This window comes from Emydura macquarii, unplaced genomic scaffold, assembly GCF_026122565.2.
Source record: "Emydura macquarii macquarii isolate MOO-44397 ecotype Brisbane River unplaced genomic scaffold, CSIRO-AGI_Emac_v2 contig_1477, whole genome shotgun sequence".
Taxonomy (NCBI): Eukaryota; Metazoa; Chordata; order Testudines; family Chelidae; genus Emydura; species Emydura macquarii.
Window position 1 is genome coordinate 9,242,959 of NW_027131614.1, and position 27,939 is coordinate 9,270,897.

The following is a 27,939-nucleotide window of genomic DNA, read 5'->3' on the forward strand; positions in this document are numbered from 1 at the left end:
GACCCAATCCTGCAAATACTAAAAGTCACATTGAAGTCCCTCAGACAATTCACAGTAATGAAACTTGTGTGTAAGTAGGGGCTTTGACCAATTTTCAGTCCTAAACACTCAGGACCAGGATCTAGCCCCATTGAACATCTCTTGGAGCTAAGATGAATCAATCACACTATGGAAATGAACTATGTATGTAATAACAACGGTAATAATAATGGTAACATTTTTAATTACACGTCCAGGCCTGAACACTGGGGAAGGAGGAGACTGTAGAATGTGGCCAGCTCAGGATGCTGAAGCTGTAGCCAAGTGTCAGTGGCCACCCACCGGGCTTTGGTGATGTTTTAAGTGAAGTGTTTATAGCCTTTTCCTCCGGGTCTGTAAAAGTTTACTGTATGTTTCAGTGAGTCATCTAACCTTCACTCTATACCCCTACATTACCATCCAGCCCCCCGATGCGCTGAACCTCTTCTACCTGGCCAGTGACCTGATTAGGTTACCTGTAGCTCAGGCACTCACGCAGTCACCTGACCTACCTATTCTTAAATTGTATTTAGGCGGCACCGCGTTAGACAGCTAAACCCTGGGGCTTTTCTCGTTGGTGGTTGTTGGCCCCTGCCCGGACCCGATTCTTTAAGTATGTGATGCGCATGCGCGCGGTCTCTCTTTTCCGGTGGGGATCATGGCGGGCGTAGAGTAAGTGCAGCTTCTTCCTCGGGAAAATCCGGTTCCATCCGTGGCCTGGCGATCTCTACTCCCGGGCGCGCTCCCCGAGCCCGTCCGCCGGGCTTCTGCCTCCCCGCTGCCGCCCCTATGGACCCTCCTCGGGGGCCCTGGCCTGTGTGTGGCCGGGGCGGCCTGGGCTTGGGGCTGCGGCGCGGGAAACGAGGGTCGGGTCTCCTCGCCTGATGTGGCGGGCAGGACTTGATGGAGAGTCTCCTGGGCCGGGCGGGTCTGAGGGCAGCGGCTTGACTGAGGCGGGCCCGTGCGCACGAAGAGGAAGGGTCTTGGGGACCAGCACTGGGGTTTCTGGCAGGGGAGTGTCGTGGCTCAGGAACCGTCATGCGGGGATGTGGGCAAAATCATGTCCACTCTCTCCGGGAGGTGTCCCATAGGCAGGGAACACAGTAGTCAAGCCAGTCCTCTCCTTTCTTGCACGGTTAATGCATTGTTTGAAGCATTATTTAGGGCCAGATGCTGCCTTTAGATGCATGGACTAAGTGATAGTTGTGCCCTTGGATACATGGGCACAATTTAGCTCTAAATGAACGATGCATTACAAACTGCTAAGTTGTTATTCTAACATTCCAACTGATTTTCTCAGTCTTTCAGACAAACACCCAGAAAGCTGAACAAAGTTGAATTACAAGCCTTAGTAATGATGACCGTAGACTTCTTTCATAATGAAGTATCATTATTGCATTTAATTGCTATTCAGGCTATATCTGGGATCACCACAGCCACTATTGCAGCCCTTTGTCAGCAGTTATTGGACTGTCGCTGGATTGATTTTTATTCAGAGTGAGATGTAAGATCCATTTGTTTGAGGGAGTTTGCCTCAATTTTAAAAAGAGTGATTAAGTACAGTAAAATAAACAAAATGTTTCAGACTCCCAAATGGTGTCTAAAAGGAAAGTGCTGGATGATAATCTTTCAAATTGCTTGTTGTTTTTAATTTGTTAGTATTCAGATAAATGGTTGCTTTATAAATGCAATATAAGTAAAAGTAGCAATAAATTTCAGTTACCTTGTGGTGAGATGTAGCTGTTTAACTGCATACAGCAATAGAGTTTCCTTATCTGTGGATGCAAGATACTGTAAGTACATATTATAATGATAAACAGGAGTTCAGGCCTGAGTAAGACCCTAAACAATTGAAGATACAGGGCGGCAGAATGTAATTATAAACTGGTTCAGAACACTGAGGCCTACATTTTCATTTCTATGGGTGATTTACATATGTTGAAGCTGTTTATAATGATTCTTATGTAAGCTAAGTTTGCAGATACACCTTTCATTACTTATCAACTTGTCATATGAAATTGATCTATAAATAGACCTTCCTCTTTTTTTTTTTTTTTTAAATAATTTAGAGCAAAGAAGGCGCCATCTGTTCCAGAAAGCCTTTTGAAGAAGCGAAAAGCTTTTGCAGATATAAAGGCCAAGCGTCTGAAGAGACTAGTGGTTCAAAAGAAGGTGAATATTTTAATAAACTTATTTACTTAAATTTTTTAACTACAGTAAAGGCAATTCTAGTACATAGTGATGGAGATATAATTTAGTAGGTCTTAAATCTGATATGTTAGACAGCTGTTTTGTTAATCACTGACATTTTGCAGGGTATTTTACTAATAAATTAAAGGAATATTGGTCAGAAACAGTACAAATAATCTGAGTACCGTAACTCACTCAAAACGCAGTATCCTTCACAAAGAACAGTAATTTTGGGGAGAGTAATCTTAAAGGCATGATCAGGATTTGAAGTTCAGAGTTTGTAATGATCATTGGTATATGGCAAATGTGATTGAAAAGAGCCTATTCTGTAAGACATTGCGTATTGGTGTGTTACAACATACCTATTAAAGGCCTTCAAAAACTTTGTCCAAAATGTCACATGTATTATTCTAAATAGCAGATGAGGGAAACAAACTGGTCTGCTTGTCTTAACTATGTCTAAACCATCACAATAAATGATTGTTATACCCACAGTGGTTCCTAGGAGATGCTAGCTGAAATTGATTTTTTTTCTGCTTTCATATATTAGGATGGTGTTATGTAACTATTATACACATTTTGTAAACCTTATTGATCACTGGGAATGATATAATTGAGCTGTTGTAGGTTAACGTGATTATGAACATAGAAAAATATATTATGACATTTTACCACTAATTTCAGCTTCGTAAGGAGCAAAGAAAACTCATCTATGCAAGAGCTCTGGCCTATCACAAGGAGTACAGGCAGATGTATAGACGTGAGATTCGCATGGCCCGAATGGCACGCAAAGCTGGCAATTACTATGTACCTGCTGAACCAAAACTGGCCTTTGTGATCAGGATCAGAGGGTAAGATATTTAACATTTTGGACTATGGTTAAAATTCATGGGGAAAAGATTCATTTTGTTAAGATGTGTGGGGAGAATGCAGCCTTCCAGTATTTGATGGAGCACCAGTCTGGAGTATTTAAAAGTTCATATGTTTTGTCATGAAAGCCAGGTAGGTGTGGATTGAAAGTTAGTACTAGCAGAAAGACTCATTTAGTCAGTCTGGTTCCTAACCACAAACCCACCAACATATTCCAAACTAAGCCCATGTTTTGGCATTGGCAGTAAAGAGGCAAGGTAGCAAACATGAAGAGTGAATTACCCTCATTTACATTTCATCTTAAATGGGGTGTAGATAAAATAGCATGTTTGTCTATCAATTTAAATTGTTCTGATGTTTGTTCTTCTATTATATACCGGCAACATTGGAAAAATTAGTATTTGTTACTTTTATAACGAACAGTTGCTGGTACTGGATAATATGAATAACTCTGTGCAGAACAGGATTAGTGAGGCACCATAGAAATCTCTCTGCACATGTTTCAGAACAGCTTGTTTAAAGTTGCAGTATGAGAGGGAAATCAAGTGATCCAGGGAAAAGGCTGTTTAAAGAAAGGTGTGTGTCTTTCTCTCTGAGGTAGAACTAGATCCCTGGTTGTTTTCTGATGGGAGCACTCAATGCTGAATCAAGAGGATCACCTTCCTGCTTTGCTTTTGCTCAAGAGCAGGTCAAGCTGAGGCCTTGTTAGGTTGTTGAAGAGAGATTCTAGAAAGCCTAGATTAAAAGTAGATCTGCTTTTGAATTAAAATCTCAAAAGTATAAAATAGAGATGGTAAAACAATACAATTCACTATAGTTGTTACTTTGAATCATGGGTAAGTGTATAGCTGATTACTGAGTCAAAGCCACATAAGCCATACAGATCAAACTGTATTTGAATATTATTATTATAGACAAATGCAAATCTAAGCATCTTCTTCGTCTTCACTTTATAGTATCAATGGAGTTAGCCCCAAGGTCCGTAAGGTATTGCAGCTTCTTCGCCTGCGTCAGATTTTCAATGGCACATTTGTAAAACTCAACAAGGCTTCAATTAACATGCTGCGGATTGTTGAACCCTACATTGCATGGGGGTAAGTGAAGTTTTCAATTAGTTAATTTTGCTAAAAGTTGGGCTTCAAGTGAATTTGAAAAGTAAGATACAGGATGTATTGCTCAACATTGTAATAAGTAGCAGAAAAAGTAAACACGAGACCTGGTCTTACACCTATGTCACTGTCATGAACTCCAGTTGTGCAACATGAAGTTTTTTTGCATCCATTGTGTTGCAATGGTTGCTATCCTTGGTATGTGTATTGTCATACTAAGTATGAATAATTTAATATAGAACTTTGGCATTTTTTGGCATTATTGAATGAAAATCCCAGTCACTTCTACCTCACTTTTGTATTTCAGTTACCCCAATCTGAAATCTGTGAATGACCTGATCTACAAGCGTGGTTATGGCAAGATCAACAAACAGCGCGTTGCTCTGACTGACAATTCTCTGATTCAGCGGTGTCTTGGTAAATGCAACTTAATTTTTTAGCAATTACTTTCGCTTAAGAGAATCTGATTTAGCTTAAAATTTGAGCTTAAAAATTTCTGAGCACTACCTCTAACTAAATCAGGATGAAAATTTTAGCTTTCCTGTTAGAAATCAAAACATTAAAAAATGTGAGGTAAGTTAAAGTTTAACTAATTTAGTTAACCAGGGTTTTTAACTGTAAAACTTGCCTCTCAAATTGATTTGCATTCGTTTCTAATAGTAAAACTGATAGGTCAAGAAGGGGCTTTTTAAGAATGAAAAAAATCAAGAAATCATTACCATTAAGGCCATGTCTACACCAACAAGCTTACAGTTGCACCGATACAGCCCAACTACAGCCCAACCGATTTAGCCCAACTATGCTGATGGGAGAGCGCTCTCCTATCAACATAATAAAACCACTTAAAAGAGTGGCAGTAGCTATGTCGGCCAGAGAGCATCTGCCACCGACATGGCACACGAGCGCTTATGCCAGCAAAACTTGTCACTATGGAGTGTGGTTTTTTTCCATGCACCTGAGTGACATAAATTTTGCTGACATAAGTGGAAGAATAGACATGACCTAAGAGTGGAAATACTGAAACAGTGGCAGGTATTTCTAAACTGTTTTAAAATTATTTACTAAGTAAATATGCAGTAATCACGGTCTTATAGTTAATCGTATTTTAAGATTTTGGGATATTTAACATTGTGGTGCAGGAAGTTAATTTCCACTTTCCATGTTAGTGAATATTGTCGAAACCTCACCCTCCCCATTCATCTGGAATTAAAGGGAAAATAGTTTGTCTATCCACAATTAAAATTGTTCTCATTTGCTCTTCCATTATTTACCTGGGTCACTAAAAATAGCAGTATACTTGCTACTTTTATAATTTGAGCAGCCATTGGCATTGGATAATATTATACTTTTAGAAATAATGCTAAATTAATGTTTTGAGATCTGAAAGTACAATATTCTTTACACTGCAATTCTAAGAACTGGGTTTTTACAACACTAAACAGTGCTGCAGTGTATTACCAGATGCTCTTGGAAAATCTCAACTCTTGTTGATTAAAGACTATGTTAAACACAGAAATGCCCTTGGTGCATTGTTCACTAAATCCTTGCAGCAGTTAATGTAGAATTAAATAAAGTTTAATTTCAGTTAAGTGCAAGTGTGTGTAATCAGTGTCAGTTTAACTCTTTTTTCTTAAAAGGCCACTCAAACAATGTTTACCAATATTCCATTAAATAATCATGGGTTTCCCCCATCATTACTGGTTACTATTATATAAACAAGCTTTCTGTAGTGTTCTGCTGTCTTTTTTTTCTTATGTAAGGGGAAGCAAACTATTTGTTTCTAATTAGTAATAGAAACAACCTTGAGGGGAAAAATAATACATAACTTGTTTTGAAACATTAAAGCATAGAATGCTGATTTGTGGACTTAGACTTGATCTCAAGTAAACAACTTGAGATGGCACTGATTATTAGTGAACATAACACTTGAGACAAATCTTTAGTTGTGGATAGTATTTTGTAGGTAATCATGCCATGGGCTTTGGGTTTTAGTCTGATAGGCCTATATAATTTGTTTCCTGGATTTTAGAGAAATATGGCATCATCTGCATGGAAGATGTGATCCATGAAATCTACACTGTTGGCAAGAACTTCAAAGTGGTGAACAACTTTCTATGGCCTTTTAAGTTATCTTCTCCTCGAGGTGGAATGAAAAAGAAAACTATCCATTTTGTGGAAGGTGGAGATGCTGGCAACAGGGAAGATCAGATTAACAGGCTCATAAGGAGAATGAACTAATGGTAAAACACTTAAAAATATCACAGACAAAATGTACCTTAAAATTAGCACCTCAATTTTACATCAAGTATGCAGTAAAAAATATGGTCCATGTAGACGTGGAAGGCAAAGTTGCCTGACTTTAGGGGGTATGCAGTTGATGTTCATTATCTGTTTGGATCAAACTGTTATAGTATGAAGCCTTATTGAACTAGTTTGTCCAATATCTGATTAACAACTTATTTTTAATGTTAAAATCTTCTCAAAGGTTATCAAAAAGACAAGTATGCAGAAATTGTTTGGCTCTTGATTGTAGCTGCTATGTATTGTCCCCCAACAACTTACTACTAACTTGTTAAACAATTTACATATTTAACCATGCTTGGGATTTGTAATAGAAGCCTTGACTGCCCTTAATGGCATTAAAGGATCAAAAGTAGTAGTCATTTCCAGAAAGCTCCTTGTTTTTGCTGTTAGCCATCAATGAACTCTATCTGGTCACAAGTGTTCTCTTCTTGTAAACACTAGTGTGGATACAAATGGTCTCTTTGAATTTGTTTCATGGCCTTGGAAAGAGCCTGGTGTGCTTGTAGAAAAGGCCGGGGGGGGGGGGACAGGGTATGTACTATAAATACACTTTTTAATTGAGTGTATGCATTAACATGGCATCTCAATTCCCTATATTGGCCAAAAGTAATACTCTGTTATATTGCAGAAAAGCAGGCAAAAGGAAACCATAAAGCAAAGAGTTAGTATGGATTATTGAAATGGTCAGGGCTTGAGGACTACCAAATTCCTATGTAGACACTGATAAGAAAAAGGTGGCCCCACCCATGTGCTCCATGGACAATGCTATGATGCATTTTATTAAACCACATGTGCTGGGATTTCTAATAGTGCTATTCATTGACTGTGTGTGGCACTGAAGCTGGTCAGGAACTTTGACTAAATGTTTTTGTTGGAAAATACCAGTTTGTCAAAACTGAAATGTTTAGTGGGAAAGGATCTGCTTTGACACCTATTCAACTCAGTTTTTTAAAAATTTCAAAATCGTCAAAACATTTGACATTGAATTGAAAAATTCTGCGTTTCAGGTTCAAAATTGTTCCATAATTTAAAAAACAAATTCAAAATTATTGAAACTGTTACAGTTGACCCAAACTGGAATCTTTTTTGGTTTGTGAAAATTTGAGATTGGAATGGAAAATTGTTCAGAATTATTTTTGTGGTGTGGGAAAACTGTAGCACTCGGTACTCCTTGGGACCTCTTTCATGTCAGCCCTTGGTGACAGTCTGGTATCTAGCTGCTTCCTGATTTTTGGGATGAATATAGTATCTCTTTAAGATTGCATTATTGAGACTGCCCTCCCTACTGTGAGGATAAGAAGGCTTCTGCTATTTCAACTCCTCCACCTTTCATTTTTAGCACTTCTCTTTTCCCTGGCATCCTCCTCTCCCCCCTTTTCAGTTCCAGTGCCTTCTGTTGCTGTTTGTAGCTTTACTAAGCAGCAGCAGGCTGACACTGACTCGGTGCTCATCAGCTTAACTGTTGCTCACAGGGTTCTGAATAGCAGGTGGGCTTGTCAGTTTTCTTCTGGTGCATGTCTACTATCTGAATGGTAGCTGCAGAGATGCACTGGATATATTAGTTTTTGGAAGTAGCAGAATAGACTAGATACAACAACTTGTTGGACCCTTTCAGCAACATGGTATTGCAAAGCACTGCTTTAAAAGAAGAACAAAGGAAATATGTACCCCCATTTAGAGAAATTAGTGCAATAGTATAATTAGTTACAGTTGCCCTTTTTAAAAACAAGCACCTAAATTATATTAAACAAATGCTCAACATCACTTACAATTTACTATACTATTCTACAAAATAGCAAGCCTTCAGATTACTTGCTCATTGGAGATTATGAACACCTAAATGCTTTTCCATGTCCTTAAAGAAGAAGAGAATGCATTAATTTTAAAAAGTTGAGCTTATGGTTGTGAAGATACCTTCCAAATGTCGTCAATTCAAAAAAGTCCATTTAAATGAAAATCAAAATCATTGAAACAATGTTTCAGTTGAGCCAAACTGGATTTTTTTTTCCCCCAATTTTTGGTTTGTTTTGCTCTTTCTGTTAGTTTTCCTCCCTGTGGTGAATGGACTGCCTTCTCTGAGGCTGCCTGCTCCTAGCAACACATGGGGGCTTGTGATGAGGTCTGAAATTGGCCTACTTACCACTTCTGGTTGTCTGTGCTTTACGTTCTATGGATCACAAGTGCTATAAGAGCTTGTTCTATAGCTGGCTAGTCACATGGTGCTGGCTTCTCACTTCCACCTGCCAAATTGCAAGACAGCAGTTAAAATTTTAAGTACTTTCTAATCAAGCAATTAGTCTTCAGCCCCTCCCCTCCCCCCCTCCACAGGAATAGCTGATTGCCTGGGGTGGGGAAGTATACCATTCTATGAAGACTTTGGGAGCTCTTTAAGATTTGGAGCTTAGGATAAAATCATTGCATTGCTATTATGCTAGTCTAGTGATCACATGTTATGTAGAATTTTGTTTAGTTCTGGTGGGGTAGCTTTCGGAATGGCTAATAGCGCAGTGCTTTTCATCTCTTTCCTGGAAATTTAACACGTGATGAAAACACATTTTAAAAAGTCTAGTAAATCAATCTTCAGTCATGCATTCAAAATTGAGCAAAATGGCCTTTGCTAGATGTCAGCAAACTAGATGGCAGTTCCCTGTTTTTTAAATAAATTGCTGGTTTTCTTTCAGTTATATACCAACAGCTTTAAGACCACATATTGCTTTATAGCTTATATCAGTAGGCAGTCTGCACTCTTCCATCAGTTATCTTTAAGTTTAACCAACATGGTGGAACATCATTGTGGCCTGAGCTCCCTGTAGTTTTGTGGGAAGGAAGTTTAAGCCATACTTTTTTCTTTCTTCCTCTGGATGCGTCAATGAAGAGCAATCTGTATGTGTGACCAAATGAAACTTAAGTCCAGTGACGCGGTGCTTGTCATGATTTTGAGTGGTGTTCCACCTCAACAGCATTCCTTTTCACTAGCTGGGATCAGTTTTCATTCCATTCTAAACTAGTTCTTCTGGATGCAAACTGCAGTGTCACTTCTATTTCCTTTTTAATCTCACTTCCTGGAAGCATTTTTAAAAACTCCCATAGATCACTTACTTCAGCTCTTGTCAACACTTTCTCCACTTTGTTTCCTTTCCCAGTTACCTTACTACTGTCTGCTGAAGTTGTTTATACATTCTCTTTAAATATATGGACACTGAATAACTCTTTAGAAAGACAGACTATTCAATTTTCTCATTCTTTACAAAAAGTGGCAGGGAGGGAGAATTGTCTGCAAGTCATGTAGTGAAAACTAGCTCCTAATTTAATAAGGAATAATTTTCATCTGAGCTAATGTCCATGTATGCAAATGTCTTCTAAAGGGCCCCATGACTGAAGGTGAACGTTCATTTCAATTGCACACATCTGAAATATGGATTCTTTTCCTCTGCTCTTCTGTTTACATTAGGGAGATTTTCTAAATATTTTCTACTGTTGCCAGCATTGGTTCACCTCGACTATTCTTACTGTTGGGGTGTCCAATGCAGATGAGCATAACATATCAGTGAGCATCTGAGCAGGGTTTCATAATGTGATGTTCATTGAGTTTTAGCAAAATATTCTGCCATTCGTGCAGCCGAAACCAGTGCCTTTAAGCCTTTTTGCTTAAAATTCCCTTGTATATCACAGGGCTCATAATATTAAGATAGGTGGAGCTGAACTGGTGTTAGCAGTGGTGGAGAGTCTATTAAAATTATTCTAATAGTTATCTGTGCTAGTGCATTTTTACATAAGTTTAGCATCAACATTAACAGCAGAGACTGACTTAGTATTTAAACCAGAAAACAAGAAACACACCAACTTTCCTCTTAATTCAAGGTAGAATTTCTCCTTCCTTTTGTCAGATGAAATGTTCTTACATTAGGACACGTAACAGGTTCTAAAGCTACAGTTGGAAGACTGCTTTATTGTGAATGAAGGGACTTAGACATTCAGGTTGGAGCTATTTGACTTGCATAGGATTCTAGTAAAAGTCAAATTAAATAGTTAGCACCTAAGGGTCTTCCCCTCTGGATGAATGTATATAAAGTCATATCAGCTGTGATAAACTCATAGTTCTACATTACTATCATGTAGAAATTAAAGTCAAATAATATTGTTAATGTTAATTTGTCTTCTCTTTTCAGGAGCCCAGCAATGGACATGGACTTTCCTACTCTGGCCTGTTAATAAAAAATATTCTGTGCAAAACAGTTTCAAGTCATCTTGCCTCGGGATTTTTCTATAGTGCTCCTCCATTGTCACATTGTTTAGAAGGGGGCTTTACAGGATACTCCCAAAGCTTCATAATTAAGATTCAGTAGCAGAGAATATACAATACTACTTCCTGTTTATTTTACTTCACTCATTCTTCCTCTCTTTCAAATATGAAGTACCTCTTGTGTAAGCCACTCCCACCTTCTGCAGTTGAAATTCAGAGGCAGAAGAGATGCAGAACGGACTTCTTTTTTGAGGAATGAGGAGAAAATCAGTAAATAGAAACAACACTAAGATCCTAGAAGGGTTGCAGAATCCAGGCTCAGGTTGCTGCAACATACATCTGGCACACCAATAATTTTGCACCAGTTTTATGTAAATGAAACTAAGACAGTAGTTTCTATTTACGTGAGCAGATAGTGCAATCTTCATTTATGTGTAAAAACTTTGTATAGATAGTGTAAAGGTTCATCATAGAAAGCTGATAGATGACCATTTAAATGTCATTAATTTTTTGCACTGGGCTTGGTTAGATAGGAAAAGTGATCAAGGTTTGAAAGTCAGGCTTTGCTAACGTATTAGCTAAACTAGACCTAATCTTAATCGTTTTTCATAATCTAGACAAACCACTTTATTTTATACTTTACCTATTGAGATGTGTAAGAGCAATTCACCTCATAGCTACCTCATATTTGAGGTTTTGTTTGCAAACAAATGATTTAAAAAACAAGTCGACTGTCAGCCCTATTTTCATTTTTTAGGTCAAATTGAAAAGTTCTCTCTTATGTTAGGTCATGCTCCCTTTAAAACCAGTGGGAAAATTCTCCCAGCCAGCCTCTCTAATAAGTGAGAAAACATCAGGAAATACTTTTGCAGTATCAGCCTGAAATTGCAGGAGGGGTAGTCTCCACAGTTAGTGGAATGATCCATCTGATGTACGTGTCCAATCAAATGTGCATAGGGGATTAATTCACTGGTAGTGCCAGAGTTTGGTAAAACTAGTTGTGAGCATTTTTCTGAAGACTTGAATTCAAGCCTCCTTGCTGCATCTCACATCCCTAAGGGCCCAACATGAAATGAGTCAAACAACGTGCTGAGATACTGGAATAAGTAATACATCACAGTACCTTTGGGCATAGGACTTCAGTCTTTTTGCACCATAGGGCCAGAAGCGGCTTTCCCGGAGAACAGAAGCTTGTTAGAGTACCTGTTGAAATAGGGTAGATTACATTGTTTACAGACAGTCATTGATTGAGGCAACGTTAAGAAACATGGACAAGCTGTGCAGTAAAGATTTTGGAAAGCTTATGAAAACATCAGAACTACAAGTATCTGCTTAGACACAAGAGCTAATAGAATTCTTCAGTTGGGATGGGGAAGCATCATCATTGTGGCTATCTATAGTGTTACCTAGAGTTTGTCAAAAAGTGAAACTAGTTGTAAAAGTGTTCAAAGTGTTTAGTTATTTAGGAATAACTTTAACAAGTTTCAATCGTCTTAGAAACCAGCTTTTAGTTAAACTTCAAAAGCCATTTCAGTAATGTTTTGACTATGATAAAAATTAAATATAAAAGGCTTTTTGCCCCCCCCCCAAAATGAAACTATACTTCAACAAGGGCAGCTATGTTGCTTTTTTTTCCCCTTAAAAGACTAGTTGAGTAAAAGTTACCCCATTTCAGCCTGTTTAGGATAAAGTGATAGCTCCAGATTGGATATGAGCTGCAACTATTAAGTACATGCATCACTTTCTGTAACTCCTAGTACTAATGGTTTAAAAACAACCCTTTGAACATCAAAATCTACTACAAATGCCTCTAGAATAAAGAGGAGATAGTATGTAGCACCCTTTAAAGTGACATTACATACCCTACAAATGGAGCAAAACAGCTGATGTTCCAATATTACATACCAAAAGATTATTGTAAATGGATTTTTTTTGTGCAAATTGCAGGGTAAACAGCAAAGTGCAAATCTCAAAACTTTTCACTTGGGCTCTTTCACAAAGGATCACCTGTGAGTAGACTCTCCACATAAGTTGTCCGAATTACTCTGTCAACAACAACAACATGGAACATCTATTGAGTTTCAAAGGTAAAACACTTTGCAAATTAGAAGCCTCTGTCTCAAAAAGTTTTAAATTTTACCCCACCAATCTTGTAGTTTCAACTTTTCTTTCACTTAAAATACATTGGTTCCTGTAATTTTTTTCATTTCCTTAAGCCATCCTATGAGGCCAATTAGATCATAAATTTGGCACAGTATAAGTCCATTACCAGCTGAAGGATCCATTGTAGAAAAAAAAATTAGGAGCTTAACCCATACCTTTTTATCTCAGATCTTCAGTTGTAGTGGCCACCAAGCTTTCTGGTGAAATTTCAGAAGCAGATGCCTTGACTCCAATAAATTTTATACGTGGAAGAAGCTCTACATAAAGTTATGCACACAAACATGATTTCAGTTTTTATGGCTATCCTGGCAGTTTGACACCACCCTCTTTCCAAATTCCTTTCTGTGCTCCCCCAGTCAGGAAGGACTCCTGCAAAGCTTCAGTCTTTCTATGGTGTGCAGAAGAGCCCTGGCTCCTTAGATCTGCAAAAAATAAATAAAAAAAAATCAAGTTCTCAGCATCCTACCATCTTTAAACAAGTTTAGACCAAAGATGTACATTTTTATTGCATTGAGAAAACTAATTTTCTGTTAAAATGCCATGTTTTTTAGCCAGTTCTGCTACTGACAGTTACGTGAGTGCTGAAATAAAGGGTCACAGATGGCTGAGTTACCAGTATACCTCTCTCAGCTGCTGTGGCCTAAAAATGGGATGCAATGTGACCAACACCCAAAATGAAGGGCAAATTATTCATCCAGGAAATTTACTAGTGGGTGATTCATTCTGTTTGTGTAAACTCTTTATATAAACTCAGTTTCATGATTCTTCTGATGTAATTTTCAACAGGTTGACACCAGATTTTCAGATATTCTTGTCTCTGCTGAACCATGACCTTGGCAAGAAATCATTCAGGGCCATTTTACTTGGCTGTCTAATGGGTTAAATATCTGCAGTTGTGAAACAAGAGTCTCAGCTAATGAATAGCACAAATGTATGGAACTACAAATGTTAATATTAATATAACATGATAGAATTGTAATATCAAATAGCTACATAATTTGTCTTTAAAAAAATTACTGTTCTTCCATGGCTAGAGATACGAGCAGCCCCACAGACAAGATTTCCAGTATTTCAATGGCTGCCTTCAAAAATGGCATGATAGATATGTTTTGGAAGCGCCTCATGGTTCCATAGTTATTGTCTAATTGAGTTTTGCACTTGAAGCACAGCTTCAACCATGTTATGTATGAAGAATACTGTATTCTCCCCAAAATTACAGTGCTTCTGCTATACATACAGAATGAGTTTTCGGCAAATTTACAATAAAAGTCTGAGATAAAATTATGTTAAAATGGATTCTTTAAGAAAGTTGCACCCAGCGTCAAACCTTTTCTTTCTCCCAAGTGATTTTAATAATGAATAATGCACATGCTTCAAACTTTCATTATGGTTAAAGCTCACTGAATTCTTGCGCATATTCTAAATTTAAAAGAACTTATTTTAGGATTCATGGTTATTTTTCCTATTCTACAAAACTAACAGGTTCTTCAGCAGGTGCTGATAAATAATGTTCTACTACAGAGAATTACACAAAAACTGCCCTCTTTCAAAATGGCTGCTTTCTCCCATTATTCTCAAGGAGACTGAGGTTATAACTGACCCTGTTATGTGTCCATTTATCTCATACTGTTTTAATATGATTGAGACCACAGGCTGCTTTTAATATTGAGAGCTGCTGACTTTACACTGGAAAAAAAATGGTTACTTACCTTTCGTTACTTGTTCTTCAAGATGTGTTGTTCATGTACACTCCAAGTAGGCGTGTGCGCACGATTGTCAGAACGTTTTTCCCCTAGCGGTACCTATCGGGTCGGTGCAGGCGCCCTCTGCAGTTGCACCTTTATGGCACCATATATAGGGCCCCACTGACCTGCTACCTCTTTGGTTCCTTTGTGCCAGCTGGCTCCAACAGAAGGGAAGCCAGGTGGGTCTTGGAATGGACATGAGCAACACGCTGTCAGTGTCAGGGCTAGCATCTTTGTCAGGTCATGGCAAGTCCTAATGCAGGATGTGATTCATGATGAAATTTTCTGGGATGAGAATTCATCCTGTCTACTACTGCGACAAGGAGTTGGTTTGATTTAAGAAATGGTCTTGTCCTCTCATTGTAGAACGCCAGTGCCCACCTCATATCTAGGGAATGGAGGCTTCATTCTCTGCTGTTGGCATGTGGTTAAAAGGAAGAATACTGGGAGGAAGATGTTCTGGCTCATGTGAAACTGGGATACCACCTTAGGGAGGAAGGCTGGATGAGGTTGCAACTGGACCTTGTCCTTATGGAACACCATGTATGGAGGTTTGGATGTCAGGGTTTGAGCTCAGACACCCTCCTAGCTGAGGTTATCATGACCAAGAATGCCACCTTCCATGAGAGCTAGAGGAGCGCACATGTTGCTAAGGGCTGGAGAGCACCAGGGAAAGGTCCCAGGTCAGTAATGGACAGTGAACTTGGGGGTATAACCTGTTCAGGCCCTTGAGAAAATGGATCACATCAGATTAGCAAAGACTGATCAACCATCAACCTGGGACGGAAAGCAGAGATTGCTGCTAGGTGAACTTTTAGTGATGACACCACCAAACCTAGCTGCCTCAAGTGCAGCAGATAGTCCAAGATCATAGAATCAGAGTTGGAAGGGACCTCAGGAGGTCATCTAGTCCAACCCCCTGCTCACAGCAGGACTAACCTCAGCTAAATAATCCCAGCCAGGGCTTTGTCAAGCCGCAGTTTAAAAACCTCTAAAGATGGAGATTCCACCACCTCTCTAGGTAACCCATTCCAGTGCTTCACCACCCCCCTAGTGAAAAACTTTTTCCTAATGTCCAATCTAGACCTCCCCCATTGCAATTTGAGACCGTTGCTTCTTATTCTGTCATCTGCCACCACAAAGAACAGCCTAGCTCCATCCTCCCTGGAACCCCCTTTCAGGTAGTTAAAGGCTGCTATCAAATCTCCCCTCCTTCTTTTCTGCAAACTAAACAAGCCTAGTTACCTCAGTCTCTCCTCATAAGTCTTGTGCTCCAGCCCCCTAATCATTTTTGTTGCCCTCCACTGGACTCTCTCCAACTTGTCCACATCCTTTTTGTAGTGGGGGGGCCCCAAAACTGGACACAATACTCCAAATGCAGCCTCACCAATGCCGAATAGAGGGGAATAATCACTTCCCACGAACTGCTGGCAATGCTCCTACTAATGCAGCCCAATATGCTATTAGCCTTCTTGGCAACCAGGGCACACTGCTGACTCAGATCCAGCTTCTTATCCACTGTTACCCCCAGGTCCTTTTCTGCAGAACTGCTGCCTAGCTCATCGGTCCCCAGTCTGTAGCTGTGTATGGGATTCTTCCATCCAAAGTGCAGGACTCTGCACTTGTCCTTGTTAAACCTCATCAGATTTCTTTTGGCCCAATCCTCCAGTTTGTTTAGGTCCTTCTGTATCCTATCCCTACCTTCTAGGGTATCAACCTCTCCCCCTAGCTTAGTGTCATCTGCAGACTTGCTGAGGGTACAATCTACCCCATCCTCCAGATCATTAATGAAGATGTTGAACAAAACCGGCCCCAGCACCGACCCCTGGGGCACTCAGCTTGTGACTGGCTGCCAGTTAGACATGGAGGCTATTGATGCTTGCATTGGACAGGAACTCTTCTGCATTGTCCAAATTGAAAATCTCTTACACTTGGCCAAATATGTAGCTCTGGTGGATGGTTTCCTGCGGCCGAGGAGGACCTCTCTAACAGGCTCTGGGCATGTCGACTCTATGGGGTATAGCCATGAAGCTTCCACGCTGTGAGGTGGAGGGATTCTAGGTTGGGATGCTGGAGATGGCCATGGTCCTGGGTGATTAGGTCCGGCACCAACGGTAGGGCAATTGGAGCAGTCACCAACAGTTCCAGTAGCATTAGCACCAGTGTTGTCGGGGCCCACTAGGGGCTATCAGAACGATGGACACCCTTTTCTGCAGGATTTTGTGAATGAGTGGGAAGGATGGGAATGCATAGAGCAGGTGGTTGATCCAGGGCAGGAAGAATGCATCTCTGATCGAGCCTGTGCTATGGTTCAGAAATGAGCAAAATTGCAGACACTTCCTATTAAGTTATATTGTGAAGAGATCTATCTGGGGAACTCCCCACTGTTGGCAGATGCTGTTCATGATATCTGGCAAATAGATCACTTGTGATTGCGGAAGGACCTGCTGAGATGGTCCCCAGTTTGTTCTGGGATCCTGGCAAGTATGATGTCTCTGGGTGTATGAAATGGGCTCTGCAGAAATCTCACAACTTGAGGGCTTCATGGCATGGGAGGAGGAGCACGCTCCACCCTGTTTATATAAAACATTGCTGTTGTGTTGTCTGTCATGAATGATACACATCTGCCTTCCAGATGGGACTGGAAGGCTCAGCAGGCCAAGCAAACTGCTTTCAGCTCCTTGACATTGATATGAATGGAGAGCTCTGTCTGGGACCAGAGGCTTTGAGTCCTGAGGATCCCTAAAACTGCTCCCCACAACGCCGATGCATCTGTGGCTAGACACATCAAGGGCTGGGGCCTAGAGAAGGGTACTCCCATGCATACCGACTGAGGATTGAGTCACCACAGGAGGGATTTTATAATCCGAGGGGGGAAGTGAAACTATGTTATCCAGGGGGTCTCTGTTTGGACGGCATGTCAATGCCAGCCAAGCCTGGAGAGGTCTGAGCCAGAGCCTCGCATGCTGAACCATGTATATGGATGTAGCCATATGACCAAACAGCTTCAAGCAGCTCCACACCATTGTGGTAGTTCTCTATAATGGAGCAAATAGTCTGGTAGTGAGACTCCAGTAGGAGTGCCCTTGCCTGAACAGAGCTTAAGACAGTTTCTATAAACTCTATCCTCTGGGTGGTGGATAGGGTTGACTTGGGGACATTCATCAGTAGACCTAATCTGCCAAATGTCAACCTTATCAGGGTCACATGAGCCTCTACCTGTGGCCTGGAGTGGCCCTTGACAAGCCAGTCATCTAGATACGGGAACACCTGCACCTGTTGTCTCCTCAGGAAGGCGACAGCAGCGACGACTGCCACGCACTTGGTAAATACTCAAGGGGTCTCTGACAGCCTGAAGGGAAGGAATGTAAATTGGTAATGACTGTGGTTTACCATGAATCTGAGGAAGCTTCTGTGGGATGGGATTATTGATATATGAAAATATGCTTAAATCGAGGGCCATGTAACACTCCTCCGTATCCAGGGAGAGAATGATGGTGGCCAAAAATACCATGCGAAATTTTAGTTTCTTCATGAATCTGTGGAGGTTTCACAGGTCAAGAATGGGTTTGAGACCTCCTTTGGCTGTTTGGAATAGGAAATATCAGGAGGAGAACCCCTTTCCCCATAACTCCTGAGGAACCTTCTTCACTGCTTCTGCCCTTAGGAGTGCTTACATCTCCTGTATAACAAGTTACTCGTGAGACAGGTCCCTGAAGAGGGATGGAGATGGGTTGAGAGGGAGAGGAGGAACAGAATTGGAGAGATTATCCCAGTTTTACCATGTGCAGCACCCATCGTTCTGAGGTTAAATGGGACAGATGGTTCAAAAAGCAAAGGGGTAAAGATCCGGATTCTGGCCAGGTGGCCTGGGCACACCCCGAAAATGGTTGCTTGGAGCTGGAGGACTGCCTTGCTGAACTCCAGCCTTGGTTGGGTGCAGGCTGAGGTGTCCTATTCCTGCCCCGCTTCCTCCAGTAATCCTGCCTAGGTTGTGTAGGGTAAAAAATTGCAGGGAAGGTTGGGCCTTAAAATGTTTTCTCTGAGGAGCTGTGTATGAAGGCCTAAGGACTTCAGTGTTGCTCTTGAATCTTTTAAGATGCAGAGCTTGGAGTTCGTCTGCTCTGAAAAAAAACCCCAAGCTTTCAAAGGGCAAATGTGTAATTGTTTGTCAGACCTCTGGAGGCAGGCCTGACACCTGCAGCCATGAACTCCTCCTCATGGCAATTGCAGATGACATTGTTCAAATGGCTGAGTCTGCCGCATCCAGGGCAGCCAATAGTGAGGTTCTCGCTGTTAAGGCCCCCGCCCTCAGTTCTTGGTTTGCTGACAGAAGCAGAAGTCCGGAGTCCAGCAGCAGGCAATACTATGGGTTTATTGGGTAATCAAGCAAGAATCCCAATTCTTCACATGAGTAAATTTTCTTTCTTCCCATCTTACTTCCTGTTTGACCTCAGTTTTTATAGTATATCTTAACCAATCATTTTCTTTAAAATATTACAAGATAATTCTTTAACCACTCCTAACATATTGTAATATAATTCTCTAACCAAATCATACCCCATGACCTTAACTGATTACAATTAGTTATGGACAGACAGAAAGAATCAGACAGAAATTATCAGAATACTAGGTACCATAATGACCAAACAATATGAAGTGTAGATTCTACAACCACAACTGTTGACAAGTGTTTAAAAACCAGACCAAATGCTATCAAACAAAGTTCTCTTTAAACATTCTAGGATCCTTCCTTTATCTGGAGGTGTTAGACTGGATCGCCTTCTTAACAGTCTGGTATTGCCTTGTTTTAATGTAATTTGTTTGGAATGTGTGGATGTGACCACGCGCTTCTCAGTTTATGGCTGACTCTGTTGCTTAGCCAAAATAGAAGGCCTCAGACTGTCAGTGAGAGAAGGCCCATAGACAGATGGCCTGTGATTTTGATTCTTTGTTGCTATACCCCTATCACTAGCTAAGAGATAAGAATATATTTAAACAATCATAGGCCTTTACAGGCAGGCCTAAATATTTATATTTAGCACTCGCCACTGCCTTGGTCTCTTTTATGACTGCTGCGAACTCCAATCTGGAGTCAGTTGGGAGTAGTTTCTTGAACTTCAACATGGTGTCCCATGAATTGAAATTATAGCAGCTCAATATCACTTGCTGGTTCGCAATCTGAATCTGGAGCCCCCCCGGTGGAGTAGACCTTTTTGCCAAAGAGGTCCAGCTTCTTTGAGTCCTTGGATTTAGGTGATGGGCCCTGTTGCCCCTGCCTCTCATGCTCTTTCACAGCCACTACCACCAGCGAACCTGGCTGTGGGTGAGTGAAGAGGTACTCATGCCCCTTTGAAGGTGCAAAGTATTTTCTTTCTATTACCTTAGCTGTGTTGCGGGGAAGGGGATAGAGGCTGGTGTCTGCCAGAGTTTTGGTAGTGACTTGGATGGTCTTTATGAGAGGCAATGCCATTTTGAGGGGCCTTCCGGTGCTAAAATATCTACCATGGGATCTACTGACTCCATCACCTCTTCTATTTGGAGCCCTAGGTTCTGGGCCCTCCGTAACAGTTCCTGGTGGGCCCTGTGGTCCATAGGGGGTGGAGCAGTTGAAGTTCCAGCCATCACCTCATTAGAGGATGACAATGACACTCTGAACGGTGTCGGGCCCTCCTGACTCTCAGGATTGTGGGGTTCTGCCTACAAGGAGATCTCATGCTTGGTGCCGGGGTCATGCCCGGTCCCAATCCCCGCATCTCCCTCTATGCCTGCCTCGGTGCCACACAGTGGTAAGCGGGTCTCAGGTGGTTGGGGAATCCATCTTTCTGAGGCGAAAGACTGGGGGCCTCTAGGATAGGAACCCTGGGCCTGGTGGTATGCCTGCAGGTCCAAAAGGGCCACTGCACAGGCATCTACCACTGTGCTGGCTAAAGGCCCATGAGAGGGGCTTGTTCTACCTCCTGTCTGTATCAACACTGCTTTGACCAGTGCCGGCTACACCAGGAGATATACGACTCTGCCTCTGAGTCTGATGACCGTGACTCTGAACATGGGGACCACGGCAGTGCCGAGCAAGACAGTTCTGGACAGCGGTGTCATGGAGAAGGCGATTGGTGTCTCATCACGGCTGGTTTGCCTCTAGATGGCACCACACTTTGCTGCGGTGCCAGAGATCTTGTATCCGGTGCTCCCTCTGGCCTGGTGGGGGACGGCTGTGCTGTCATGGCTATCATGTCTCTGGCTCCTTTGAACATGTCCAGAGTGGAAGGGAGATCCAATTCTTCCACCCGGCTCTCCCTAATTGGGGAATCCACAGGCACTGGACTCTACGGACCCTTCTGTAGGCCCGGAGTCAATAGTTCCAACTCTGAAGCGGGGGGTGCTGGGTGCCCCGGCCTGGGACACAAACCGTTAGAGCGGTCCCTCCCCTCTGTTTTCATCGTGAGCAAGCGCCATCTGTCGGTTTTCTTATGCCTTTTGTGCAGCACCAGTGAGAGGCAGTGGTGCCAAGCTGACTTCACTGTTGGTGAAAGGTGGTGCCGAGTATCTCTGGGTGCCGAGTCTTTCCTCGGTGTTGTGTTAATTGAGGCCAGTGCATTCCACACTGGAGGTGCTAGGTGCAGGGTGCTAGGTGGTTGGGGATGAAGAGCTGCCTCCATAAGGAGGTGTTTCAGCCTGACCTTCCTCTTTCTTGGTCCTAGGATGGAATCCCTTGCAAATCCTACAGCGATCTGTCTGGTGGGATTCACCCAAGCATGTCAAGCATGATTCATGAGGATTGTCCTTTGGCATAGGTTTATGGCAGGACCCACACCATTTGAATCCTTGGAATTGAGGCATGTCCTGATTCGGGGGGGCGGGGACTTACTGGAGGGAGAACCCTATAAACAGAAGTGTAACAACAACAACTAAATCTAACTATTTACAGGTTAAAAAATGAGGACCACTAGGGAAAACACTTGCCAAAGCAAGAGAAGAGACATGTAGGTACAACGACCATCATGGATGGTAAGAAGAAACTGAAGAGGCAGAGTCCTATATACAGTGCCATACAGATGCAGCTCCAGGGAGCATCTGCACCAACCCAACAAGTACCGCTGGGGAAAATCCTTCTGATGTATTTGCACACGGCATGCACACAGCTCCTTGGAATCAACATGAGCAAGCACTCAAAGAACAATGGATGGTGGCCATTGTGAAATAGGACACCTTAACTTTAAAGTTTGCACATACCACAAAGCTTGAAGGATGTGGTAAATAATGAGGAGAACAGGTCTCTGATATAGAGTGATCCAAATCACTTGGCAAGCTGGGAGTGACAAAATATGTTTCAATATGGCCAACTGTAAAGCATACATCTCAGAACAAAACAGGCAGGTCATACTTGCAGGAGCGGGGTCTCTATCCTGGTAAGCAGCAACTCCGAAAAAAGACTTGGGGGTCCTGGAGGATAAGCAGCCAAACTCCCAGTACAAAGCTGTGGCCAAAAGGGCTAATGGGATCCTTGAATGTATAAATAGGTGATTCTTGAGTAGGAGTAGACGGGTTATTTTACCTCTTTAATTGGCACTGGTGCAACTGCTGGAATACTGTATCCTGTTCTGGGGGCCACAATTCAAGAAGGATGTTGCTACATTGGAAAGGGTTCAGATAAGAGCCATGAGAATGATTAAAAGATTAGAAAACTTACCTTATGTGATAAATAGATTGAGCTACTTGAGTCTATCATAAAGAGAAAGTTAAGAGGGACTTGATCAGTCTGTGATATCTACATGGGGGCAGAAATTTGATAAAAGAGCTCTTCTCTTCAGTCTAGGAGAAGGTATATAACAAGATCCAATGGTTGGGTATTGAAGCTAGTCAAATCAAATTAGAAGTAAGGATTACATTTTAAACAGCAAGGGTAATTAACAATTGGAACAACTTGCTAAGGGCTGTGGTAGATTCTTCATCATTTGAAAATTAAAAAAAATAAATAAAAAATCAAGATTGGATGTTTTCTAAAGGATATTAATTCCTGTTTCTAGTTCAAATTAGAATTAATTCAGGGAAGTCCTATGGCCTGTGTTATATAGGAAGTCAGACTGGATGATTACAGTAGTCTCTTCTGACTTTATAATCCATGAAAACTAAAAGTAGCTATGGCCTCGGGCTTATGGAGAACATTAGGATATGACAGCCATTTTGAAAGAGGACAATCCTTAGCCTGAGTTTTTCCTGAAGATTGTTATGCACCAGCCTTTACTGACAGATGCACTTTAAAACTGGCAAAAAAAAAAATTACTCTGGAGTTTGTCTTTCTTTTCATAAGTTACCCATTACACCAGATCTACACAAGAGGATGCCAAAATTAGGTGGGTGTTTGGGAGGCAGGGGTAAAAGTACAGGAAATAAGTGTGCTTGTAGTGAACTGTGGGTGAAAAAGGAAGGGGGGGATTTGGGAGGTTTGTGCATGGATACATAGCCAGGTATAAGATGCAGCAGTAACTTGAGGGAATACGCTCCTGCTGTTTTGCCTTGCTGTGGCAATACAAAGCAACTGCAAATCCAGTTTAACTGGGCAGTATGATGTGGGTGCTTTTGGGCTATTCTACAATAGGGAATTTCACGGTAGACTCGGTACTGCATGTCTTTTAGCTCAGAACTCACAGCACCAGGTGATTAAGGCACGTTTTCATCCTCTTGATTCGGGGCTGCTGGAGACCAAAGAGACCTTTGGTGTAACTTATCCAGCCCTGAGAGCACATCTAATTTACAGCAGCCTCCCTGGGTAGAATCTCCACAACCTGTGCCGTGGCTCCACTAAGTCTCAGCCCCTTCCCTAGAGCCTTCCCACACCAGGGTTTGCCAGGGATCTGCTGCAGGCATCCTTAAAGCTGTATACCACAGTGCCTATGCCAGAGGAAATCTCTCCCCCTCCAGCTGGATATGGGGCTTTTAGGGCCCCTTTGCTCCGTCCCGCCAGACCAGAGGGAAGGACCTTAGTCACTGTGGTTATCTACCAAGAAATACCCACCTTTTGAAGAGGAAAAGTAAAACAAAAACCAAAAAAAAAAAATACACCATATGAGACAGAGATTCTAATGATACAATATTGAAATGAGTAAATTTACATCAGAGAACCCCCAAGATAAAAACTAGAAATAGGGGGGTAAAACTCCCCAGTGATTCAATACAAGAGAGGAAACAAAATGCCAGAGGATTCAGAACAAATATTTCAGGTTTAATTCTCTAAAAATGGAGAGACTCAAGAGTAGAGCATTCATAATAGTGCTTTCTGTGATGTCATAATCTAATCACACAAAGCAAAAGTCCTGCATGCCCCAGCCTTGGGATCTTCCTTTTGTCTCTATCCTCCCTTCAGTTATTCTTGTTTGGCTTATATAAATTGCAAGCCAGCGATAAACCCTGATTAATGGATATACACACCAGGTCAACCTTCTTGCCAACCTTAATTTTACAATCTCTATTTCTATGTATTTAGGCCTTCTACCTGTAGTTTTTCCTAGCAAAACCTTTTCTTGACATCTGGTATTGCAAAATAGCTCTGAGGAAGAAGTAGAAAATATACTAAAGAGCAATATTGCTTGATTTTCTCTCCTCTATACAGGGGGCAGTTCCCTGAAAAACTCCTCCTCTTAAGAAGAGTGCAGTCAAACCAATGGAGAGTTTGAGGAGCATGAACAGTAGGTATTTCTTTAATCCTAATGGCCAGAGAGTACATTAGGAAATGTTGGCCACATATTTAGAGAAACTGATTGGCTAGAAGGTAGTTAATTAGTGGACTTCCAGACCAAAGGATTAGTATAGGCAGGCTAACTGACCTTGCTTATATTTATAAAGCGGCACATTTATTTCCTTCTTTGCAGGTTTGGCTATGCCTTTACCCTGGTTTTAATCAGCAAATGTGATCTCTCAGGTAAACCAGTGCACCTTTTTGCCATAGACTTACGTTTGGGTCATGATTACTTTTGCTAATTAAAAGTCAGGGGCTCTATTGTTCATGAGAGTTCCCTCTGGCTGTGGCTGTTTCATGTTCTATGATAAGGCCAAGGCTCGAGTGACAAAGTAGATACCTAGAGTGAATTAAGTTAGTGGACAAAGGTTTTCCCTTTGAGTCCAGGAAACTTTTAACTGAATCAAACATCCCAAGTGAGTTTCCCTAGCAGGAACTACTCCTGATCCCAGATTATCTATTGTTTAAATAGTTCTCAAGTGCTTTCAGACAAATTCCTTAACTATTTGTTTTAGTATTTGTTCTGGTATTTATATTTAACTAACTGGTTTTGAATTGGACAGGGATGTCCATTTTTACCCTCAAAAACTGGAATCACTTTTCCAACCAGCAGGTACCTCACTTCCAATGTATTTTTTAAAATTACCATTCTGCAGTTTTCATGGGTTTTTTGAGAACCATATACTGATACCTCATAGTCCTGTTCATTCCCATATATTCACTTCATCTAGATCCTTTCTCAATAGCCTCTTACCAGTCCCTTTTCTTTGATAATCATCTAGATTTTAATAACATTTTTAATATTGTGCCATGTGAGACGTTAGGCTGTAAATGTGCAGAAAAGGGCAATGGGAACAGAGGAATACTTAGTTTTTTGTTTTTGTTACTTTGATGTCTTCCCATTTCTTTAACCTACTTTTTAATCATCCCCATTAGTACCTTCATAGATCAGTCAGTCTAGATGATTAGTTTATATTGCACTAGTATGCAGAGGCCCCATTGTTCAGGATGCTGTACAAAACATTGTAAAAGATAGTCCCTATGATGAGGAAATTATAATCCTTATAAAGAAGGGGGGCAGGGGAGAATGATGGGAAAGGGGTGCAGTTTAGAAGCCAATGACATTCCAGTGAGATGGTGAGGCCAAAAGGGTTAATGCAATCCTTGGATGCATCACAATTTCAAGTAGGAGCAGAAAGGTTATTTTACCTCTGTGTTTGGCATTGGTGCAACCACAGCTAGAATATTGTGTTTGGTTCAGGTGCCCCCAATTCAAGAAGGATGTTGGAGAGAGTTCAGAAAATAGCCACAAGAATGATTAAAGGGTTGGAAAAATGCCTTTTAGTGATAAACTAAATAGATTAAGCTTCTTGAGTTTAACAAAGAGAAGGTTAAGGGGTGACTCGATCACAATCTATAAGTACCTTCATGGGGAACAAATATTTGATAATGGGCTCTTTAGTTTATCAGAGAAAGGTATAACTTGATCCAATAGCTGGAGGTTGAAGCTAGACAAATTCAGACTGGAAATGAGGCATACATTTTTAACCGTGAGGATCATTAACCACTGGAACAATTTACCAACTATCCTGGTGCATTCACCCTGACTGGCAATTTTTAAATCAAGATTGGATGTTTTTCTGAAAGATATGCTTAGGAATGATTTTGGGGAAGTGCTATGGACTGTGTTATACAGGAGGTCAGACTAGATGATCACAATGGTCCCTTCTGGCCTTGAAATCTATGAATCTATAAAATTAAAGAGAGCCTGACAAAGACATGTCATAGATTCATCAATTCCAAGGCTCGGAGGAATCATTAAGATCATCTAGTCTGACTTCCTGTATACCACTTTGGAATTGATGTATCTATGATACATCATTGTCAGGCATGTCATGTTACTTTAATTGTAAAAAATTAAACTGACTAACCCATCCATGCCAAAGTCCCACTTTTTGTTGCTAAATTTAAATCTAGCCACCACATCATCAGCGTTCCTTGTTTATTTTATGCCTTTTCTATTGTTGTGTAGCACATTCTATATGCGACTATTGTTTAGAATTAAATTATTCTGTCTGCGTCATGTTCCCTCCCTTCTCATTTAGATTCTTAGGCCCTGCTCCTGCAAACATGCACATGCTTATTGATTGTCCGACTAAAGTCACTGGGCCTACTCCTGGACGTGACATTAAGCATATGCATAAATGTTTTCAGGATTACAACCCTAGTTTCCTGGCATTTAGGTTGTACATTTAACTTTTGTCAGTGTGAAAAATATCTCAACTTACTGACATTCCATAATTTTGGGAACCAGTTCAACATCTCTTCTTTTTTTCTAATGAGGGGGAAAAAATCCCTTTCCTTAATATTTCCCCATTAGGTTCTCGAGATCTGGTGTCGGTTTTCATTCTACTATAATATGTTGCAATGTCTTAGAAAACGATTAGTGAGGTAAGAAAAATGTGTTTTTCTGTGAACTGGCTTCCGCCAGTACAGATTAATGTGTCCGACTCAGTGATCGAACCTAGGGAAGTCAGGAGTAATTATGGAAAAGCCCATGCATTCCTGAGGAAAAAGAGGATTTGTGTTCCTGCAGCTAGGGATCTGGATAGTGAAGGAGATCCTATTCTTTGAGATCTCCTTCCAGCTTGGATTGCCAAGGGTTCCTGGTATAAAAAGCTGAATGGAAAGTCGTTTATCTTCTGTGGAAGGCTGACGTGCCAAACTAAATCTGCCAGGATACAAACCTGTGATTAAAAGCACTAACCCATCCCCTTGGATTCTAAATACCATTATACAGAGCTTATGGAATTTAAAAAACTTGAGCGTAATCATTAGAGATGCCAAGATTTGAGGCAAAATTCAAGAATAGGAGGCATTTCATTGGATAAAGCTGTCGCAATAATAAAATATAGGCTTACAGAAATATTATCTTAGTAACATCTCTATAACGAACTACGTATGGACAAATGTTACATAAAGCAGCAATTGCTTTTAATATTTAGTGACTGTTCTCCCAAAATGAATAACTTGGCAAATATTTGTGCCCACACCAAAAATCAGTAATACCAGAAATATGTATTTGATTGTCAAATTACAATGGGGTTGCATCCACAATGGAAAAATTAAGAATCACAGCAGCCTAAAAAGTACACACTGTTACACAGAACACAGTTCTCCAATTGGAGTCTTCATTAAATGAAAGATCTTGATTACCAATGCAGCAGAATTTCTCAAATGAACTTACCTCTGTCTGCTGGAGAGTACCTTTACATAGCTGGTGTGAACAAGACCAGATACAAAGATATAATCTTTGCAATTCAGTGATGGAAGTACCTTCTTAACATAGTTTTTTGGGTCTTTTTTCATAAACAGCATCTATGTGGAGATAGGAAAAGAGTGTAGCTAATCTATAAACTAATCTCTAGATGGAGCCATAGGGCATCAATCTACAGTGAGCTCTACAGAGAAGGAAATGGCATATACCTTAGGTCTGCTTTCACTGAAGGCTTATGACTGAGAAAAGATATTTCCATTGCAGTTTTAAACTGTATGTAAATA

General features: G+C 40.9%; 1 protein-coding gene and 1 long non-coding RNA gene across 2 annotated transcripts in view; one reads left to right on the forward strand and one right to left on the reverse strand.

The window, feature by feature from the left end:
- Positions 1-27,939, reverse strand: part of LOC137156705 (uncharacterized) — a 35,900-nt gene that overhangs the window by 1,196 nt on the left and 6,765 nt on the right. Inside the window, exons 3-6 of the long non-coding RNA XR_010920867.1 lie at positions 13,053-13,319; positions 11,858-11,937; positions 8,632-8,731; positions 1,742-1,793 (exon numbers count right to left, since the gene is read on the reverse strand). This is a non-coding gene — a long non-coding RNA (uncharacterized lncRNA). The remainder of the gene's footprint in view (positions 1-1,741; positions 1,794-8,631; positions 8,732-11,857; positions 11,938-13,052; positions 13,320-27,939) is intronic.
- Positions 634-10,737, forward strand: RPL7 (ribosomal protein L7). Its single transcript, XM_067553618.1, has 7 exons — positions 634-690; positions 2,088-2,190; positions 2,893-3,059; positions 4,035-4,172; positions 4,495-4,604; positions 6,217-6,427; positions 10,661-10,737. The coding sequence occupies exons 1-6, from the start codon at positions 677-679 to the stop codon at positions 6,423-6,425; spliced, it is 741 nt and encodes a 246-aa protein (XP_067409719.1). The 5' UTR covers positions 634-676; the 3' UTR covers positions 6,426-6,427; positions 10,661-10,737.